Source organism: Oncorhynchus keta, chromosome 34 (assembly GCF_023373465.1).
Source record: "Oncorhynchus keta strain PuntledgeMale-10-30-2019 chromosome 34, Oket_V2, whole genome shotgun sequence".
Lineage (NCBI taxonomy): Eukaryota > Metazoa > Chordata > Actinopteri > Salmoniformes > Salmonidae > Oncorhynchus > Oncorhynchus keta.
Window position 1 is genome coordinate 55,841,509 of NC_068454.1, and position 22,939 is coordinate 55,864,447.

The 22,939-nt window shown below is 43.4% G+C and overlaps 1 protein-coding gene across 2 annotated transcripts; it reads left to right on the plus strand.

The window, feature by feature from the left end:
* Positions 1 to 170: 170 nt before the first annotated feature.
* Positions 171 to 17,722, plus strand: LOC118367311 (centrosomal protein of 85 kDa-like). 2 transcript variants are annotated; one of them, XM_052494112.1, is made up of 13 exons: positions 171 to 320; positions 2,178 to 2,309; positions 7,133 to 7,935; positions 11,369 to 11,502; positions 11,945 to 12,062; positions 12,208 to 12,393; positions 12,569 to 12,721; positions 12,989 to 13,143; positions 13,359 to 13,474; positions 13,611 to 13,663; positions 15,067 to 15,174; positions 15,482 to 15,725; positions 16,193 to 17,722. In XM_052494112.1, the coding sequence occupies exons 2-13, from the start codon at positions 2,192 to 2,194 to the stop codon at positions 16,354 to 16,356; spliced, it is 2,352 nt and encodes a 783-aa protein (XP_052350072.1). In that variant the 5' UTR covers positions 171 to 320; positions 2,178 to 2,191; the 3' UTR covers positions 16,357 to 17,722. The 2 variants fall into 2 exon arrangements, with proteins under 2 accessions (XP_052350072.1, XP_052350073.1); XM_052494113.1 differs by lacking the exons at positions 171 to 320; positions 2,178 to 2,309 and adding an exon at positions 4,258 to 4,493.
* The last annotated feature ends 5,217 nt before the right edge of the window (positions 17,723 to 22,939 follow it).

The following is a 22,939-nucleotide window of genomic DNA, read 5'->3' on the forward strand; positions in this document are numbered from 1 at the left end:
GTAATTTACTTGAGTCTCAAGACAAATTAAATTGGTTTGCTCTATGTTCAATAATTCTACTGCATAATCTACCAATTCTATTATAATCAGATCTAGACAAATGGAACGTTCCCATGTCTCCATTCTATTTTTAAATGGGCGGGACTCTGAAGTTGCTAGCAGCTTGTGGTGTTGTTTGAGTCAAATCCGAGACGGTTAGCTAGCTAAACTCTAGAACAGCAGCTCTGGCAAAGGAGAACGATTTCTTGAGAGCGACCGAAATTACACGTGTGTTAATCTCGGCACACTCAAGCCGTTCATTTTCAAGTATTGCAGAAAAGGTAGGTTTTAGGTGACGGAAGTTCTGTTAAGCTGTCGCCATGGGTTGCTAGCGTTACTGATAGCTAATGTTATGTCATTAACGCAACTTTGTTAGCTAGCTTGCGTTGTTATTTGTATTGAGCTAACGTTAGCTAGCTAATTTGCTAGGCTATGCAGCCGACTAACTTTTAGCTTTTTATTAAACAAACAAGCTAGATAACTAACAAACACAATTGACATGTAAGTTAGCCATCATATTACAGTTGCGTTAGCTAGATACCTACTGTTACCTAACTATCTCGTTAGTTCAAGTTGGGGTCCGTGGCTATTCTTTCCCCCCGCATTGAAGTTAACATTTTAAATGGGTAGGGTTTAGTGAAAACACGTCCCAAGAATCCCGGATAGCACTGACCGTGTTCGCTTGGTAACGTTATTTAGCTGACCAATAGCTAACTGGCATAAGCTATATCTAGGTAGATGGTTAGCTACACAGATCTCGCTTTCTAACGCAATCAGAGCGAGAATCGTCTGTTTTCCAGTCATGTGGGCTAACTTCAACTGAAATATGGGATCTTCAGCAGATGCTATTGAGTGTTTCTGATACAACTGTGTAACATTCCCCTCGCCCCCTTGGCTCTTAAATTCAGTTTAGACTCTCTCACACCCCTCCATTAAACCACTCAAGCTCCCGTTATGTAATTTCGAGGTGTTTGTTCTTGCCAGCACAGTTGGTCTGTGTTTGCCCAGAAATACTGTTCCTGTGGCTCTACTTTGTGGTCTCTTGAGCAATTGCTGGGTTATTATATAACAAGGGGGAGGGAAGGCTTGTGATTTATATCTTCCTATACTGTTCTTCAGTTCACATTGCTCTAGAACAATCTGTGCTATTTGTCCACTCAAGGAGCACGTTCAGCAGGACACAACATTTTGAAACGCTCAGATGTAAATATAGTATGTAGAACATATTATGGCATTTCTATCTGCAACTGAAAGTGGCCCAGAATATCAGATGTTCCAAATATCACTCTCCTTTCTTGATAGGTGACATTTATTTTTAATTTCACTAGGCAAGCCAGTTAAGAACAAATTCTTATTTACAATGACGGTCTAGGAACAGTTAATGGACAGAACCTTGGCAGCTCTGAGATTCGATCTAGCAAACCTTTCGGTTACTGCCCCAAAGCTTTAACCACTAGACTACCTGCCTGACGTGAGTGGAATGACCACCTCAGAGATACATGTTGTCTAAGCAGACAGGTAAAGTTTACCGTATGCTTCCCAGTCTAAACAGTTTGCGCCTATATTATGACATTTTGGTCTTTGGCAGGTTTTTTCCTTGGCTGTTTGTGCACACAATGTGTGTGTGTAATATATAATATTTATTTATTTATTTATTATAATTTTTTTAGCAAGTTCAAGTTTTGTAGCTGAAGTCTACGCCCATTCGTTGGTGATCGGTCAACAGTACTACTCCTAGTAGTAGTGGGAACATGAAGTGTTTGTCAAACCACAAAAAAAATATGTCTAAGATGTCCTCTGAAAAATCATCAAAATGACTGACAGTTTTCTTGATTTACCTTAGATTATTAAAGACTATTTTGAGTGTTTCTGGCAATGTTACTACTACGGTGGCTCAAGTGGGACAAACAACAATATTGCCTTGTTTTTTTTTTCTTAAGCAGAGGTCTTTAGGGAGTATGAGAACACACTCGCTTCGCCTAACAAAGTTCTGCTAGGAGCAAACAGAACCTATGTAGCTATGAGGATGCCTTTAGCCTCCATCAAAATGAAGAGGGGGGGGGATACCTGCTTGTCGTGAAATGCTATTAGTGTCACCTTGTTGATGGTTGTATTTTTCCCACATGTATGTGTTTCAGCTGGGTTTCCTGACATGGAGTGGCAGACGCCAGCTGTGTCTGAGAAGTTCCAGAGCCGCTTTGGCCGCCGGCCTGGGACAGCGGACAGTGGGGACACAGGGCTAGGCGTCACCCCATCTGACAGCACAGAAGGTGAGAACGTTCACTCTTGCTCTGACTTCCTGGCGTGTACTACCATAACACCCATGCTTATTATGCAGCACTGTGGTATAGCTCAGTTCTGTTACACCCCCCACACAGCCGTACACGGTACACACTGTTCTCTATGTTCACCGTGGTGCGTAATGTTAGTTACACTGCTGAGTGCTGACTAGCTCACAAGTTTAATGTCTTATAAAAGTTAGCTTTTTGTTCAGATTGACCCCTGTGTATGTCAATTTGAAATGCCTTAGTTCCAGAGATGCCAGACATTCATAGAGTTGGAAAACGATTATCAGGTGTATGAGGTGATTGTCAGGTTTATTGGCTTATCACAAAGCTGTTGTCAGATCAGCACAAATCAAGGTACGTGTTACTCGCTGGACTTAAGTTTAAGTCATTTTGCAGATGCTCTTATCCACAGCGACTTACAGGAACAATTTGGCTGGGGGGGATTCGAACCAGTGGCCTTTCAGTGACTGGTCCAACCAACACTCTTAACCGCTAGTCTACCTGCCGCCCTACCTACCATATCAACTTGACAGCAGTCGATGGGAATGAAAAGGAGAAACCCACAGGAGGTTGCTGTTTCTCTCTGCGACTGTTATGTTTGGAACAAGGGGTCGGGGGTCAGCATCCTCTGTTGTTGAGTACAGCCTATTTATAAGCGGGGTGATGTGCTCAGGAGATTTACAGGGGTAGATTATATTCCTTACCAGGTGGCTCTGCCAAGCTAATTGAGGGATAGGGGGGGTGGAATGCCAGGACTGGACAGCTACATGGAAACACTGAACCCTTGCCCCCCTTCTTTGCTGAGTGATACATGTAATGGTCACAGATTAGCTGCACCTGATGTGGTTTAAATGAGAACATAATTTGGGAAGTACTAAGACTGGAAGTGAATGTACTGTCTGTATGCCCTATTGAAGGTGAGACTGGTGTGCTTTAGTAGTAGTAGTAGTGTGTGTGTGCCTGTGGTAAGCCTACTTGTGATTCTATAGTACATTTCCTAATAATTGGGTGTGAGTCCATTAAACTATTGTAATCACGCCATGCCATCTGCATTCATAATTGAACACCTAAAAGGAGAATTGCATTTAACGAGACATTGCAACTGTCAAGCAAGCTAGTGCAGCTGATTTCCCCCTGTGCTGTAACTGATAACAGTGCTTAGCAACATGAGTCTTGACTCCCTTACTCCAGTCTAAACTGTCAAAGGAAGGGGTCAGTGTGGACATAGTTGTGTCAGAGAGTTCAAAGGTCAGTCTGACAGGTCATCCTTCATCGGCACTGATGCGTTGTTTTGGGGGCTCTGGATGAAGTTGTTTGGTTTTTGTATCCTACAATCAGGGGCATTCAATCTAATTGTCTATTTCTATTTGTGATAGATGTATGTTTTGGTCACAGTTACTCCGGTACTGCTGGAGTAGCATTTTATATTATGTCTTTGCCGAATTAGGTTTTGAGTGAGTTTACAAACCATTACCTGCTGGAGAATTAACTCTCAACTTCAATTCCACATAGGCCTAGTTTGTTCTCCCTCAAAGCGTCAGAGCAGTTTGGACTTGTCCTAGCCAGACAGACTCATGAATCAGTCGAGCCTTGAGGGCACCTGAACGTTTAATTTGAAGAATGTTTTCACTGGAAGAGCCTCTGTCTTTGCCAGTTCCATCCCGTTGTGTGCTCACTAATTGTTATTTTCCCCTGCCATTGCTAAGCAAGTCTCTGTTCAAAATGAGGTGTGTTTTTTGGGGGAGTTTTTTTTTTTTTTTGCCTCCCTCACTGTTTTTAGTCTCGCTTTTGGGGTGTACGCATGTGACGTACGCGGGAAGGTGCTTAAATAAGCAGCCAGCACGGATCACTCTGTAACCTGAGAGTGGGGCTATAAATACCCCTAACCTTTCCTGCCTGTGTCTGTTTGTGTGTGGTTGCTCCGAGTGCTGTACAGGGCAGCCTGGCTTGGTTATTCTCTAGGACAATACTCCCTGCTGTACAAGGCCTTCCTGCCTGCGACACTACACTGCTGTCAGCCTAGAACCTTCAAGCCTCCAGAAAAATGCATTGGAAGGAATTAGGCAACCGCATTAAACATCTTGCAGCTGCAGCTCACCCCTTCCACTGGGCTGTTAAATGTCACAGTTAATAAGACGTTTCTCCCAGTGTCGGAGTGAGTGCCAGGTGAGCAGTGCTGTCTGTTTCTCTTGAAATAGCTGAAATGAAATGGGGCTTGTGTGTGGGGTCTGCTGTCACACAGGCCCAGTTGTTTTTTTACTAGTTTACCAGTGCTTTAAACGCTGATGTTTCTTCATTTGAGAACCAATGTGTCTAACGGTTTCCATTTCAAAATATTGCTTTGTAGCTGTTATCACACAATCAAAATGAGGTGCTTCTTTGGTGTGTAGTCTCATGATCTGAGGTTAGGCTATTTGCCTGTCTGTTCTTGTATGTGGTAAAGAGGCTGCAATGGGTTTCTCGGTTCGTGAATGAATGGTCTTTCTGTTGGCAATGAAATAAAATCAAACACGACTGTCTCTAAGGTTTATTTGAATTAGTCGCTGCCCTTTTTAAATGCATTGGGATGGACCAGGGATGACCCCCTGAGACGCATGTTCTAGACCTGTTACTTTTAAGTTTGTTTTTTAAAATTGTTGCAACCCCCATTACTAGCCTGTTCAACCTCACTTGTATTGTCTGAGATTCCCAAAGATTGGAAAGCTGCCGAGGTCATCCCCCTCTTCAAAGGGGGTAACACTCTAGACCCAAACTGCTACAGACCTATATCTGTCCTACCCTGTCTTTCTAAGGTCTTTGAAAGCCAAGTTAACAAACAGATTACAGACCATTTCGATTCCCACCGTACCTTCTCCGCTATGCAATCTGGTTTCAGAGCTGGTCATGGGTGCACCTAAGCCACGATCAGGGTTCTAAACAACATCATAACCGCCGTCGATAAGAGACATTACTGTGCAGCCGTATTCATCGACCTGGCCAAGGCTTTTGACTCTGTCAATCACCACATTCTTATTGGCAGACTCGACAGCCTTGGTTTATCAACTACTTCTCAGACAGAGTTCAGTGTGTCAAATCGGAGGGCCTGTTGTCCAGACCTCTTAACAGTCTCTATGGGGGTGCCACAGGGTTCAATCCTCGGGCCGACTCTCTTCTCTTTGTGTACATCAATGATGTTGCTCTTGCTGCTGGTGATTTTCTGATACCTTTATGCAGACAACACCATTCTGTATACTTCTGTATACCCCTCTCTGGACACTGTGTTAACTAACCTCCAGACAAGCTTCAATGCCATACAACTCTCCTTCTGTGGCCTCCAACTGCTCTTAAATGCAAGTAAAACTAAATGCATGCTATTCAACCAATCACTGCCACGCACCTGTTCGCCCGTCCAGCATCACTACTCTGGACGGCTCTGACTTAGAATACGTGGACAACTACAAATACCTAGGTGCCTGGCTAGACTGTAAATTCTCCTTCCAGACTCACATTAAGCATCTCTAATCCAAAATTATATCTAGAATCGGCTTCCTATATCGCAACAAAGCATCCTTCACTCATGCTGCCAAACATACGCTCGTAAAACTGACCATCCTACTGATCCTCGGCTTCGGTGACGTCATCTATAAAACAGCCTCCAACACTCTACTCAACAAATTGGATGCCGTTTATCACAGTGCCATCCATTTTGTCACCAAAGCCCCATACGCTGCCCACCATTGCGACCTGTACGCTCTCGTTGGTTGGCCCTCGCTTCATACTCGTCGCCAAACCCACTGGCTACAGGTTATCTACAAGTCTCTGCTCGGTAAAGCCCCGCCTTATCTCAGCTCACTGGTCACCATAGCAGCACCCAGTCATAGCATGCGTTCCAGCAGGTATATCTCACTGGTCACCCCCAAAGCCAATTCCTCCTTAGGTCGTCTTTCTTTCCAGTTCTCTGCCTCCAATGACTGGAACGAACTGCAAAAATCTCTGAAGCTGGAGACTCGCATCTCCCTCACTAGCTTTAAGCGCCAGCTGTCAGAGCAGCTCACAGACCACTGCACCTGTACATAGCCCATCTGTAAACAGCCCATATATCTACCTACCTCATCCCCATACTGTATTTATTTATTTATCTTGCTCCTTTGCACCCCAGTATCTCTACTTGCACATTCATCTTCTGCACATCTACCATTCCAGTGTGTAATTGCTATATTGTAATTACTTCGCCACCATGGCCTATTTATTGCCTTAACTCCCTTATCTTACCTCATTTGCACTCGCTGTATATAGACTTTTATTTTGTTCTACTGTGTTATTGACTGTTTTGTTTATTCCATATGTAACTCTGGTGTTGTATGTGTCGAATTGCAATGCTTTATCTTGGCCAGGTCGCAGATGCAAATGAGAACTTGTTCTCAACTAGCCTACCTGGTTAAATAAAGGTGAAATAAATCAAATCAAGTTGAGTTGGCTACGGTCTACTTACTAGTTCTGTCAGCACTAGCGGTGTCACCTGACAGGCAAAGTCGGCCACCCACTGACCCCAGTCACGGTGTGTAGTATGCTTTACATCACCATCTGAAAATAGTGTGGCTGGTATTGGGTAGGTACATCATACCAGCTCTCTGTAAAGGAATCTTAAGCCAGAGATTGTTTGGAGAAAGGAAGAGTTGTAGAATAAGGCCATTCACTGAATTCAATGCCACCCGAGTGGCAGTTTTGTTCACCACTTCCCAGTGAAAGCAATGTACCTTTTTATTGTTACTGAATGACTGCTGCTTCAAATTCGTAACCAAATCCAACGGTTTTTACCCCTCCAGATTTCTGCAGTTCCAGCAGCAGCCCCTCGTTCCAGCCCATCCGCAGCCAGATTCCCATCCCCACTGCCCATGTCATGCCTTCCACGGCCGGACCACCGGCCTCCAAGCCCCAGCCCTGTTCCCAAGAAGATTCCCAGGCTTCTGCCGAGGCACACAGGCCCTCCTCGGGCTCCCGAACCTCCAGTGGAACCTCCAGCTCGAAGTCGTCCTCCCTCTCCAAATCAGCCTCTTCCCCCAACCTGGACATGGCACAAGACGGCATGGGGGGAGCCGACCCCGCCGGACCCAAGCCAGACTGCTTGAGCCGCTACCGCAGCCTCGTGAACGGACTAGACCACTCTTTGTTCCCCTCGGGGGACCACTCTTGCATGGAAGAGGGCCAGAGGTTCGACATGCCTGCCATGGAGCCCACAATGAACCAATCTGCCCTGCTGGCGGGCTACTGCCCCGACGTCCGACTCAGGCTCCAGATGACCAGCCTGGGGGTGACTCCCGAGTGCAGTGGAGAAGCCTACAGGGGTGCCATGGAGCACTCGTACAAGGCTCTCCCCGAGACAAGGCCAGGGGTCCCCGGAGCTCCAGACCCCTACAGCCAGAGGAGCAGCCAGCCCAGTGGAACTGTGGCTGGGTCAGCAGGTGTGTACCCCAGCTCTCTGTATCTGCAGACCCAGGCTCTGTTGAGGGAGGCCAAGGCCTATGAACCCATGCTGCAGGAGAGATGCAGCGAGATGCTCAGCTGGCAACAGCAACAGCAGCACAAGCAGCAGCTGGAGAGTCTCCGTGTGCAAGTGGAGCAGATGCAGGTGAGCTGAGCATTTAGACGTAAGAACAGCTAGCGTAAGACTGACCCATTTCACTCTGGAGTACACATGTAGTTAACATTAGACCTGATCACAATTCCCATGTTAGGACAACAGAAAACATTTTATGTGAGTAAAGTGGTTGAATGTTGCCAAATTTAGAGAAGATGGCTTCCTTTTCTAAATTGTTGTATTTATTTTAGCTTTAATATTGTAGCTTCCATCAGTGTAATTGTCTGCATCACTTCCAACCCCCCATATATTATGTTGCATATACATACTGTCGTGTCATTGGCATCCTTAAAACTGAAGACTTATTTATCAAATAACTCTCTAATTATTATTATTACACGATTAAACTGAGTAATCATGTAACTGTAATTAACTAGGAAGTCGGGGCACCAAGGACAATATTCAGATTATAAAGTTATATTTTTCCTAATATAACTTTCAAATATTTTGATATCTGATCACTTAGTCTTCTGATTAATGAATTATTATTTAGTTAGTCTCATTCCAAATGTCGTAAATTGTTGGTTATCTGCACGAACCCAGTCTTCACCGAGTCATCCATACATCAATTGTCTTAAAATAATTTATTTACTAAGTAATTCACAGAAATGCATCACACAAGCAAACAAAATAGATATTTTTACAAAGAAATGATAGGGGGATGTGCCCTAGTGGGCTAAACCGGTATGGCGGCTTGTTAGACAGTGATAATTGAAATGCTAATCCTTTGCACATGAACACTCACTCATTTGGGAACAATTGCAATCAATATATTTACGCTCAGTGAGTCGTCGGGGTCTCTGTTGAAAAGTTTGTTTCTGTTGGAGAGTCTGTCCGCTCTCGCTCTGTGTGTGAATGACAGTCATTCATGTCGTTATAGAATAGATGTTTCGGCGGTTGTCTTCGCGTTCAATGATACCGAATTCCTAGCTGCAGGCTAGTAATTAATATCAAAGACTTGATCTTATTTTGACGGTATCGATCGTCTAAGAGTTTAACCACGTGGTATGGTTAAAAGATTCATCCATCTACTCAAACTTTAGTTTTATGGTCTCTACTCAAACCTTGGCCCTCTCGTGGTAAGCTGGTCTGCAACCTTTAGCTATCTCGTAATTGAAGTAAGCTCGGTCTCCTCTCAAACCTTGGCCCTCTCGTTATCGAGGTAAGCTGGTCTGTAATAGAAAACCCGAGTGGGGGTGTTATTTGGAAGAGCAGAAAAGGGCCTGTCCCAGGACACCAGACCATAACTGTGCTCATGGGCGGTCCTCTGATTTAGTTAAACTCCAAAGGGAATTGGAGTTTCCTTCAATAAAAAGCCCAAAATCACATTACACGATTTCACAAACAGTATGATCCTCACTCATCTTATACAACAATTAGATGTAAGCCCATATCTGAGGCTATTGTATAAACAACGTTATGGTAATGTGGCTGTATTGTCTACAATGAGTTTCACAAAATTGTACCAAACGGACCAGTTCGTAGCTGCATTCTTCACCGATCTTTTATACGTTCTCCAGAACATAAATACTGTTCGGACCTCCAGTTCTGTGAGGTGGAAGAAATTCCTTTGTTCTCTCTGAACTCACTCTCTCTATACAGTGGCCATGAGGAGATCATCTCCTCCAGGAATTTACAACCTGAGGTCGCAGCAGCCTGAGTAGGAGACAGAGAGAGGGGGGATGGTGCTCACTGTACTCAAAGAGGGCAACGTCATGACAATACACACACACTACCAGTTAGAAGTTTGGACACACTTACTCAAGGGTTTTTATTTATTTTCTACATTGTAGAATAATAGTGATGACATCAAAATGGAATAACACATATGCAATCATGTAGTAACCAAAAAAGTGTTAGACAAATCAAAATATATTTCTTCTTCAAAGTAGCCTTCTTCAAAGTAGCCACCTTTTGCCTTCATGACAGCTTTGCACACCCTTGGCATTTTCTCAAACAGCTTCACCTGGAATGCTTTTCCAAGAGTCTTGAAGAAGTTTTCCTTCACTCTGCGGTCCATCTCATCCCAAACCATCTCAATTGGGTTGAGGTCAGGTGATTGTGGAGGCCAGGTCATGTGAGGCAGCACTCCATCACTCTCCTTCTTGGTCAAATAGCCCTTACACAGCCTGGAGGTGTGTTGGGCCATTCTTGTTGGAAAATAAAATTATAGTCCCACTAAGCACAAACCAGATAGGAGCACATATAGCTGCAGAATGCTGTGGTAGCCATGCTGGGTAAGTGTGCCTTGAATTCTTAATAAATCACTGACAGTGTCACCAGTAAAGCACCATCACACCTCCTCAATGCTTCATGGTGGGAACCACCCATGCGGAGATCATCCATTCACATACTCTGCATCTCACAAAGACACAGGGGTTGGGAACCAAAAATCTCAATTTTGACCAAAGGACAGATTTCCACTGGACTAATGTCTAATTCTCGTGCTTCTTGGGCGAAGCAAGTCTCTTCTTATTATTGGTGTCCTTTAGTAAAAAATAAAGAGAAACCCTTGAATGATTAGGTGTCAACTTTTGACTGGTAATATATATATATCTCACACACACACAGTGGTGTAAAAATCCTTTAAAGTACTACTTAAGTAGCTTTTGGGGGTATCTGTAGTTCTGTATTTTACTTTACTATCTATATCTTTCACAACTTCTCCTTTTACTTCACTACATTCTTAAAGAAAATTGTGCTTTTTACTCAACATTTTCCCTGACAACTAAAAGTACTTGTTACATTTTGACAGAAAATGGTCAAATTCACGCACTTATTAAGAGAACATCCCTGTTCATCCCTACTACCTCTGATCTGGCGGACTCACTAAACATGTTTTCTTTGTAAATTAATGCGTTGTGTTCCTGGCCCTCCATACAAAAATAATTGTGCTGTCTGGTTTATATAATATAAGGAATATTGAAATGAATACTTTTACTCAAGTAGTACTGGGTGACTTTTACTTGAGTCATTTTCTATAGAGGAATCTTTACTTTTACTACAGTGACTTGTGTACTTTTTCCACGTTTGTGTATTTATTACGCTACCACCCCTCCCCCAACTGGAGCAAACTAGTGAATAACAACGCTTAGACCCTGTATTTCCAGCTTATACATACTATATATATTTTATGGACATATTTTGCTTGCTTTTAATCCTGGCCTTCCTCTCCCATCTAGTTCTGATGTCCATCTGGTTTGATTTCTATTTGGCATATCTTTCAAACTGCTCTTTCCAAAAAGTTCTTAACCTATATACGTTTTACAGGCACAGTATGTTTTACATTTTAGTTATCTTGCTATTAGTTGTTATTAGTCACAACCTTCAGCTACATTCAAACCCTCCTTGGTTATAAGGCTGTTGGGTATTCTTTATAGTTGAGTCGGACATCGGACATGTCCAATACATTGTGTGTGTGCAGATGATGACTGCTGGAGTGGGCCAGTACCCTGCTCTCTACTCCACCTCCTCCATGCCACCAGAGACCAGGAAGTGGGAGGCGGCGATCAAAGCCAACGAGAGCATTCTGAAGGAGAAGGAGCTCGTCATCGAGAGGTACACGCCTATTACTTCAGATTGAAAAGGTTCACCAAACTCACTTCGGCCTTGCTTGAACAAAATAATCAGGTGCACGACTGCTGGATAATCCCAAGAAAGTATTCCTTACCCTAGGACACTGCGACTGGTGACTGACTATCCAGGAGAAAAAGGAAAAAGTGCCTGCGTTGATCAGTCTTTTTTTTTGTGGGGGGTGTGACAGACAAACAGGCTTATGTTCTGGCGCAGCGCGCCTTTATCAGAGCCTTGGGTAGGCTGAAAGTAATCTCTGATCCATGAAGACGCTCCTTTAAAGTGTCCTGGGGTAAGGGATATCTAATAACCTACCTGGAAAAAAACAAATATTTTCTATACACTTCCAGCGGGCTGTGTCAGGGAAGTGTGTGTGTGGTATCTGACCATATCACTGGTGTTTTACTCTGGGCTGTGTTGTTTGTAGACAGAAGCAGCAGATGTCTCAGCTGGAGCAGCGGCTGCGGGAGAGCGAGCTGCAGGTCCACGGAGCCCTGCTCGGCCGCGGCGCTCCGTACGGCGATATTTGTCTGCTCCGACTGCAGGTGAGCGAGCAGAGCACACTCGCACATCCTTTTACATTTTGTCATTTAGCAGACTCTCTTATCCAGAGCCCCACACACACACTTCATGGAGCTGAAACTGCATGACCATGGATGACCTCGAAGTCTTTCCTGTGTGACCTTCCAGGAGGCTCAGAGGGAGAATGCCTTCCTGCGGGCCCAGTTTGCAGAGCGCGGTGACTGCGCCGCCCAGGAGAAGGCGGAGGCAGAGCGCCGCCTCGGTGCCGTGGAGGCGGAGACGCGGCGCCTAAACGATGCGCTGAGGGAGACCAGCGAGAGGCACGCCGAGGAGCTGAAGAAGCAGGAGGAGAGGGTGAGAAGTCGGGCCACAACATCACACTGCTACATTGATAGTCCAGTTGCTAATTACATAAACTGATTCCCTTTTCGAATTGCATAACGTCAGTTATTTCATGTGACTAGGTGTCGTGTTGCAGTCGGGGAATTTTTCTATTTATAAAAAGTGACCGTTATTCCATACTGTGTAGATTCGCAGCCGGGACAAGCACATCAACAGCCTGAAGAAGAAGTGCCAGAAGGAGGCAGAGCAGAACCGAGAGAAGCAGCAGCGCATCGAGACTCTGGAGCGCTACCTCGCTGACCTGCCCACTATGGAGGACTACCAGGGCCAGAGCAAACAGGTCAAAACCAGCACAGACTGCATTAAACACACACATACCTTCATCTCACTCAACACAACTACGTCCTACCTCATCAAAATGACTGGGTGTTTATGGTCACGTTCCAGGTCGTCTTTTTATTGCCGTCTGGCGATTTTAAAAATATATACATATATTTTTTGTGTTCACTATCTCAGGAGTCTCATTAATAAGATGTATAAATCGTCTGATTTGCCACACGCGAGCGGGCCGTGAGTTTAGTGCTGACGTGTGTGGTGTGTGTTTTAGCTGTCGGAGGCGGAGCAGCGGGCGTCCCAGCTGCAGGGCCGGGTCAGAGAGCTGGAGGTGTGTCTGGAGGAGGGTCGCTCACACACCCGGGAGAAGGACACCCAGCTGGAGGAGCAGAGACGCCGGGAGAGGGAGCTGCTCACCACTGTCACCAGGTACACACACACACACCAATCTAAACTCGACGCTATGGTTAGAAAAGAGCAAACTCTCTGAGCTATCTAACCAGGGCCAAGTATTTTACTACCACACACACAGCTTTACACTCATTCTGAAATGATTGCATTCCAGGTGTGCATGCACGCCTACTCGCATAACCTACGCTGTTTGTATAATGACCCGTTTTGGTCATTTTGTTTTTGTGTGTCAGTTTACAAGAGCGTGTGCAGGAGGGCTTGGAGGACGGGGCAAGGTTACCCTCCCTGGATGTGGAAATACTCAGAGGGGAAAACGGCAGCCTGAGAGAGGAACAGCAGAGACTTAAAAGGTCAGTCTTTTCATCTGGTTCCTTCCTTACATTGACATTTTCACCCGGTACATTACATTGTGAAATGTTTCTCTGCTTTTTGTGGTTGTCGTCTCGTGCTGGTTCTAAAACGTTCCCGTTCTTCTCTTCTTGTCCAGGTCCTAGAGAAGCAGCTGAGGGTGATGGAGAAACTGGGCGCCCAGATCGTAGTACGTGATACGAATTCAATCAGTTCACACCTCGGATGATACAGTGGGGCAAAAAAGTATTTAGTCATCCACCAATTGTGCAAGTTCTCCCACTTAAAAATGAGGCCTGTAATTTTCATCATACTTCAACTATGACAGACAAAATGAGGGGAAGAAATCCAGAAAATCACATTGTAGGATTTTTTTTATGAATTGATTTGCAAATTATGGTGGAAAATAAGTATTTGGTCACCTACAAACAAGCAAGATTTCTGGCTCTCACAGACCTGTAACTTCTTCTTTAAGAGGCTCCTCTGTCCTCCACTCATTACCTGTATTAATGGCACCTGTTTGAACTTGTTATCAGTATAAAAGACACCTGTCCACAACCTCAAACAGTCACACTCCAAACTCCACAATGGCCAAGACCAAAGAGCTGTCAAAGGACACCAGAAACAAAATTGTAGACCTGCACCAGGCTGGGAAGACTGATCTGCAGTAGGTAAGCAGCTTGGTTTGAAGAAATCAACTGTGGGAGCAATTATTAGGAAATGGAAGACATCCAAGACCACTGATAATCTACCTCGATCTGGGGCTCCACGCAAGATCTCACCCTGTGGGGTCAAAATGATCACAAGAACGGTGAGCAAAAATCCCAGAACCACACTGGGGGACCTAGTGAATGACCTGCAGAGAGCTGGGACGAAAGTAACAAAGCCTACCATCAATAACACACTACGCCGACAGGGACTCAAATCCTGCAGTGCCAGACGTGTCCCCCTGCTTAAGCCAGTACATGTCCAGGCCCGTCTGAAGTTTGCTAGAGAGCATTTGGATGATCCAGAAGAAGATTGGGAGAATGTCATATGGTAAGATGAAACCAAAATATAACTTTTTGGTTTGAGGACAAATAATGCTGAGTTGCATCCAAAGAACACCATACCTACTGTGACGCATTGGGGGTGGAAACATCATGCTTTGGGGCTGTTTTTCTTCCCCAAAAATCACTGCTCTAGAGGAGATATGCATGGAGGAATGGGCCAAAATACCAGCAACAGTGTGTGAAAACCTTGTGAAGACTTGTGAAAACGTTTGACCTCTGTCATTGCCAACAAAGGTTATTATAACAAAGTATTGAGATAACTCAAGTTTATTGACCAAATACTTATTTTCCACCATAATTTGCAAATTCATTAAAAATCCTACAATGTGATTTTCTGTTTTTTTTTTTTCCTTATAATTTTGTCTGTCATAGTTGAAGTGTACCTATGATGAAAATTACTGGCCTCTCATAATTTTAAGTGGGAGAACTTGCACAATTGGTGGCTGACTAAATACTTTTTTGCCCCACTGTATCTCTATGAGTAACCAAATGGACTTAGTAGCCATGCCTAACCCATGTCCAACCTCTGACCTGTCTGTAGACCCTGGAGGAGCAGGTGTCCCAGGAGGAGAGCAGCTCCCATGCTATGAGAGAGGAGGTTTGTTCTAAAGAGCAGGGGCTGCTCCAGCTCCGCACAGCCATGAAGGAGGTGAGATGGTAGGACAGGACTACACGGCTACTGGAAATAATGCTCTGCTCCATGTTCTGATGGGGAATCCTCTTGAGAGCCCCAGAGTTCATGTTCTGTCCTAATGCATAAAATGATGAACTGGACAGTAGGTTCAATTTCAATAGTTATTCATTAACCATGACATTTTGGGGTGCTGGAACTGTCCATTGTATTTTACATCTATGATGATTCTCCAGCACCCAACAATTTTAGGTGTAGAAACACGGAGTTGAATATGTTGCCTATTTCTGTCATTCTTAACGGTGTTTTCTCTGCGTATTCCCAGCTGTCGGCCCAGAACCAGGAACTAATGGAGCAGAACCTGACCCTCCATGAGCGTCTGGAGGACTCTGAGAGGGTGAACCTGGACAGGACGTCGTCCTCTCTGCGGCCGGCCGGGGCCCGCCTCACCCAGCGTCTCCATGGGGAGATGGCCTCGTGCCTCTGCGACCTGCGCTCCCTCTGCAACGTCCTGACCCAGCGGTCACAAGGCCGAGACCCCAACCTCTCGCTGCTGCTTGGCATTACATGTGAGTGATGGCCACTGCAGGGTTTAGTAGCATTAAAAGAAGGCTGCTGCTATTTTTCACTTAATCCTGAAACGCTGATCAGTTGTAGCTTGAGCAATGGTAAAAGATGAATGTTTGATCAATTTAAGTGTTGTCGCCACAGAATACTTCCAGCGTTGTAATGCGTTGTCGCCCTACGTCATACTTCCAGGTCTGTCACTTATCTTTTGAATGGTCTTGATGATTGTATCATCAATTTCCTGAAAGTGTTGGTTTTTTAAGGTGTGTGTTTTTTTGGGGGGGTTGATGAATTTACTTCAGCCAGATGACTTATGTTCTTGTGCTGGAAACCATATGCTCTACATTTTTGCCCGTTGAAGACCATTCAAAAAGCCTAAAGTTATAAAACGACAAGGCTCCATTCTGAAGAGAAGGGGGGGAAAAGAAAACTTTCATAGTGTGTAGTAACTGTTTTTTCTTCACCCCAGCTCCCCCGCCCATGGCAGAGCAGGTGGAGGATTGGCTGAGTCCTGAGGTCCTCCAGAGGAAGTTGACTGAAGCACAGCAGCTGCGTCATGACGTGGAAGAGCTCCGCACCACCGTCTCAGACCGCTACGCCCAGGACATGGGAGAGAACTGCATTACCCAGTAGCCCCAGCTGCTAGCCTGTCTCTAAAACAGACTGAACCGTCAGGCTAATTGGTTAAGGCTTCCATGTTGGCCTTGCTTCTTCCATACTCCATTGAGTATGAAATGGAATCTCATGTTGGCCCATTGGGGACGGAATCCTTGATCGGGTCATGCATTTCAGTCAAAGGGCTTATGGTGAAAGAGCTGTTCTCAAACCAGTGTGTGTTTTTTGTTTTTATCAATGTTTTACTGATACATTTGTTTCTTTGTGTTGTCAGAGGCCCTCCCTTCTTTTTATGACACACATGGATGGGGTTGTTGTCTTTTTCAATAAATAACACTATTTTATTATTTAAATCTTCCCTCTGGGGAAATAATGTTGGATGTGGTTGACAATCAACTGAAAATATTTAAATCTGTTTTTGAGTGATTCAACAGGAAATGTTACTAACCCACATTTTTTTATTTTATTTAATGGCGTATTTGTAGCATAAGACTCTGGCATGTGGGTGGCTTTTAACAGTGGTAGGGCTAATACTGAAAAGACATTCTGTCAGCCTTATAACAGAGACTGTTCAGAGACCTCTGTCCCGTCTGTAAATTATGATTTTATTTTAATGTTAGCAGATGTTTCTCTCAGGTAGTGGGCTTGCTTTGCTGTTCAATCGTGCCTGTCTGTGCTTTTGTTGCCATCACCATGCAAGCCAATATACTCCCAGGCAAATTTGCTAGTGGCTTTCTTTCTCTCAACTTGACTTATTTTTGGTGTTTCAGCCGACAGAGCAACTCAATACATTCCTTAAACATTGCTTCATGGGTTGTCCTCGAAGAAGATATGTCAAAGCTAGTTATGGGGGATAACGGTCTGTGACGATGTGGACTGAAGCCATTTTTACACACTCAACAGTATTTGTGGGACTGGTTGTTATGGGTCTGTTTACTCTTGCAGAGCGACATACTGTAATCTAACAGGTGAGTCCCTGTGCCTACTTTGTCCTGATACACTGTTCACTTTGGTGCCCTCATCTGTACTAGCAAAATGCTATCTAATAGCAAGAAATGTTTGGTTTCAAATGAATAACATAACTAATGGTTGTCAGAATTTTGTCATCAAAAATAATGTGACATGACTGACCACTAACTTTATTCTAGTTTGTTTCAGTGGTCGAAGAGCAAAAAGAGTTCATTTATTGCTGGAATGTCACGTCAAATGCTTTCCTTCAGTTGATGAACATCATGACACTAACTTGGGACAGACTTGTCTAGATGAGACTGAGTTCTCATTTGAGCTTTAACAAAGTTAGACAACTTGCCTTATGTCATGTTTTTATATTGAATTTATCCTTAATTGTATTTACACTGAAATAAAGTTTGTTTTCAATAAGTTGGCTTGGCGATCTCCACGTGGTGAATTGTAATTTAATTGTTATAAAATCTTTCCATTTTAAAAGGTAGTCAGCGACTATAACGTAGCTGCAGTGGGTACATTTTCCACAGCAACTAAGATGATTGGTGCGCCAGGCTAAACGTCTGCTGTTTTGATCCCTTTGGCTACGACAAAAGAGCGTGAAGAGAGCCCATGCCCATGTGCAGCACATACTGTGTGTGTGTGTGTGTGGACTGTGAGAGCAAAGTCTTGCATCTGCGGTGCTGCTCGTGCACCGTTATTTTGTTATCTCTACCTTGTAAGCAGTTATGGTTCGAGGTGAATTATCAGCATCAATAATTATTGCAAGTATTCCTATGGAAATTAGGATTGTTCCCATGTCATGATGATCCTGAAAAGGATAGTTCTGTATGTACGTGTTGGCACCCCCTAGTGTGGCATCCCTATGAGATCTGAATATACATGCTTATGAAAGGAGAGCAACAGGGCGATTGTTGTTCTGTCATTGAGGTGGGCCTGGCCAAGTCCTGAGCAGCATTGGGAGTGAGCCCACAGGAGAGGAGTGTCAGTCCTCACTGTGCCAGCGCTGTGGGAACACTGATGATGTCATATGCTGGGGACTCTGTCCATCTGAAGTTATGAGGAGGGAGAGAGTTGATAGTGATGGCACTGGGCTTTCATAACATGTCAAACAGACAGATGTGACTTAGTTCTGGTATGCAGATTGTCACTGATCATTTGGACAAATTGCGATTTCCCCAGTTAGAAGAGTGGATACTTCACTAGCCTCGTTGGTACATTTTCTAGCACGTCTCCCCCGAGAATATATATTTTTTTCAATGTAGTAGGTGGATCAGCTTTAATATTGCAAATAGAAGCCACAATCAATGTAATTGTCTACATTTACTTTGGGGGGAAAAAATATATATATATATATATATATATTACCAGCCAAAAGTTTGGACACTTACTCATTCAAGAGTTTCTTTATTTTGATTTTTTACATTGCAGAATAATAGTGAAGACCAACTATGGAATCACATAACGAAAAAGTGTTAAACAAATCAAAATATATTTTATATTCTTCAAAGTACTCTTTGTGTTGATAACAGCATTGCACACACTTGGCATTCTCTCAACCAACTTCACCTGGAATAATTCCAACAGTATTGAAGGAGTAAGCACAAATGCTGAGCATTTGTTGTTCTGCTTTTCCTTTTGATCCAAAACATAAAGCAAAATCTACAATGGAATGGTTCAAAAATAAACATATCCAGGTGTTAGAATGGCCAAGTCAAAGTCCAGACCTGAATCCAATCGAGAATCTGTGGAAAGAACTGAAAACTGCTGTTCACAAATGCTCTCCATCCAACCTCACTGAGCTCGAGCTGTTATGCAAGGAGGAATGGGAAAAAAAATTCAGTCTCTCGATGTGCAAAACTGATAGACATACCCCAAGCGACTTACAGCTGAAATCGCAGCAAAAGGTGGCGCTACAAAGTATTAACTTAAGGGGGTTGAATAATTTTGCACGCCCAATTTTTCAGTTTTTGATTTGTTAAAGTTTGAAATATCCAATAAATGTCGTTCCACTTGTTGTTGATTCTTCACAAAAAAATACAGTTTTATATCTTTATGTTTGAAGCCTGAAATGTGGCAAAAGGTCGCAAAGTTCAAGGGGGCCGAATACTTTCGCAAGGCACTGTATATGTTATCCTTCAAATTAAAAAAAATATATATAAAAAAATATATATATAAAATAATAAATATATATATATATACATACACGCAGTTGAAGTTGGAAGTTTACATACACTTAGGTTGGAGTCATTTAAAACTCGTTTTTCAACATTTCTTGTTAACAAACTGTAGTTTTGGCAAGTCGGTTAGTACATCTACTTTGTGCATGGCACAAGTAATTTTACCAACAATTGTTTACAGATTATTTCACTCATAATTCACTGCATCACAATTCAAGTGGGTCATACATTTACATACACTAAGTTGACTGTGCCTTTAAAAAGCATGGAAAATTCCAGAAAAGGATGTCATGACTTTAGGAGTTTCTGATAGGCTAATTGACATAATTTGAGTCAATTGGAGGTGCACCTGTGGATAAATTTCAAGGCCTACCTTCAAACCCAGTACCTCTTTGCTTGACATCATGGGAAAATCAAAATAAATCAGCCCAGACCTCAGAAAACAAATTGTAGACCTCCACAAGTCTGGTTCATCCTTGGGAGCAATTTCCAAATGCCTGAAGGTACCACGTTCATCTCTACAAACAATAGCACGCGAGTATGAACACCATGGGACTACGCAGCCATCATACCGCTCAGGAAGGAGACGCGTTCTGTCTCCTAGAGATGAACGTACTTTGGTGTGAAAAGTGCAAATCAATCCCAGAACAACAGCAAAGGACCTTGTGAAGATGCTGGAGAAAACAGGTACAATTATATCTATCCACAGTAAAAACGAGTCCTATATCAACATAACCTGAAAGGCCACTCAGCAAGGAAGATGCCACTGCTCCAAAACCGCCATAAAAAAGCCAGACTATGATTTGCAACTGCACATATCGTACCTTTTGGAGAAATGTCCTCTGGTCTGATGAAACAAAAATAGAACTGTTTGGCCATAATGACAATTGTTATGTTTGGAGGAAAAAGGGGGAGGCTTGCAAGCCGAAGAACACCATCCCAACCGTGAAGCACAGGCGTGGCAGCAACATGTTGTGGGGGTGCTTTGCTGCAGGAGGGACTGGTGCACTTCACAAAATAGATGGCATTATGAGGGAGGGAAATTATGTGAATATATTGACGCAAAATCTCAAGACATCAGTCAGGAAGTTAAAGCTCGGTCGCAAATGGGTCTTCCAAATGGACAATGACCCCAAGCATACTTCCAAAGTTGTGGCAAAATGGCTTAAAGACAACAAAGTCAAGGTATTGGAGTGGCCATCACAAAGCACTGACCTCAATCCTATAGAACATTTGTGGGCAGAACTGAAAAAGCGTGCGCGAGCAAGGAGGCCTACAAACCTGACTCTGTTACACCAGCTCTATCAGGAGGAATGGGCCAACATTCACCCAACTTATTGTGGGAAGCTTGTGGAAGCTTGTGCTACCTGAACCGTTTGACCCAAGTTAAACAATTTAAAGGCAATGCTACCAAACACTAATTGAGTGTATGTAAACTTCTGACCCACTTGGAATGTGATGGAATAAATAAAAGCTGAAAAAAATAATTCTCTACTATTATTCTGACATTTCGCATTCTTAACTGACCTAACTGACCTAAAACAGGGGATTTTTACTAGGATTAAATGTCAGGAATTGTGAAAACTGAATAAAAAAATATTTACATGAGGTGTATGTAAACTTCCGACTTCAATTGTAGGTGTGTCCAAACTTTTGACTGGTACTGTATATTTTCAACTGTGCTGCTATGTTTCACAAAAAATCTGAAACTATATACATTTTACGGACACTATATATTTTACATTAGTTTTCTTGTTTTTTTGGTGTTCTTTTTAGTCCCACCATTCAGCTACCCTCAACCCCTCCCAATATAAATATTTGAACACCATCTAGTTTTGATTTCTATTTGCCATATATGTTTCAACTGTGCTGTGACGTTTCAAAAAAGTTCAGAACCTTTCTATTCTCATAGTTTCTACAGATTGTAAATCAAAGAGAAACATTTTTGCGAAGAGTATTATTTTATACAATGATCGATTGTCAATGACTTTTCAGATCACCCAGTAGTGCTATTTGCAGAGTTCACACCAGGTACAGTCGTGTGAACATTTCGGGCACCCCTCTGAGGCTGCATAAGAATTTACTCTGTCGTCACAGAAAATGATCACCGTGGCATGCCATTCATTTTCTAATAAAAGCTGAGTACTGGGGTATTGTCCAGACAAAGATTTTTAGTGTAGCAATATTAAGTTGTATGAAATTAAATCAGATGTGAAAAATAGGCTATGAAAAAATGTGCGCACCCTTGTCATTCTGTTGATTTGAATACCTGTAACTACTTAGCACTGATTAATTGGAACACACAATTGGTTTGGTGAGCTCATTAAGCCTTGAACTTCATAGACTAGTGCATCCAATGAGAAAGGGTATTTAAAGGTGGCCAATTGTAAGTTGTTCTCTTTGACTCACTCTCCTCTGAAGAGTGGTGACATGGGGGCCTCAAAACAACTCTCAAATGACCTGAAAACAAAGATTGGTCAACATTATGGTTTAGATGAAGGCTACAAAAAGCTATCACAGAGATTTAAGCTGTCAGTGTCCACTGTGAGGAACATAGTGAGGAAATGGAAGACCACAGGCACAGTTCTTGTGAAGGCCAGAAGTGGCAGGCCAAGTAAAATCTCAGAGGCGAAGGATGGTGAGAAAGGTCAAAAACAGCCCACAGACCACCTCCAAAGACCTACAACATCATCTTGCTGCCGATGGTGTCACTGTGCATTGTTCAACAATTCAGCGCACTTTGCACAAGGAGAAGCAGTATGGGAGAGTGATGCGGAAGAAGCCTTTTCTGCACACACGCCACAAACAGAGTCGCTTGAGGTATGCAAACGCACATTTGGACAAGCCAGATTCATTTTGGAATAAGGTGCTGTGGACTGATGAAACAAAGATTGCGTTATTTGGTCATAACAAGGGACGTTATGTATGGCAGCAAAAGAACACAGTGTTCCAAGAAAAACACTTGCTACCCACAGTAACATTTGGTGGGGGTTCCATCATGCTATGGGGCTGTGTGGCCAGTGCCGGTACTGAGACTCTTGTTAAAGTTGAGGGTTGCATGGATTCCACTCAATATCAGCAGATTCTTGGGAATAATGTTGAAGAATCAGTCACAAAGTTGAAGTTATGCCAGGGCTGGATATTTCAACAAGACAACGACCCAAAACACTGCTCAAAATCTACCCGGGTATTTATGCAGAGGAAAAAGTTCTGGAATGGCCATCCCAGTCCCCAGACCTGAATATCATTGAGAATCTGTGGGATGATTTGAAGCGGGCTGTCCAACCATCAAACCTAACTGAATTGGAGATGTTTTGTAAGGAGGAATGGTCCAAAATACCTTCATCCAGACACTCATTAGAGGCTATGGGAAGCGTCTAGAGGCTGTTATTTTAGCAAAAGGAGGCTCTACTAAATATTGATGTGATTTTTCTATTGGGGTTCCCAAATGTATGCAC

Excerpts from the sequence above, each read along its gene's own strand:
- LOC118367311 (XM_052494112.1), top strand. The coding sequence starts at position 2,192 with ATGGAGTGGCAGACGCCAGCTGTGTCTGAGAAGTTCCAGAGCCGCTTT. Across the intron at positions 12,722-12,988 it reads ACCAGGGCCAGAGCAAACAG|CTGTCGGAGGCGGAGCAGCG; the intron begins GTCAAAACCAGC and ends TGTGTGTTTTAG. Across the intron at positions 15,175-15,481 it reads TCCGCACAGCCATGAAGGAG|CTGTCGGCCCAGAACCAGGA; the intron begins GTGAGATGGTAG and ends GCGTATTCCCAG.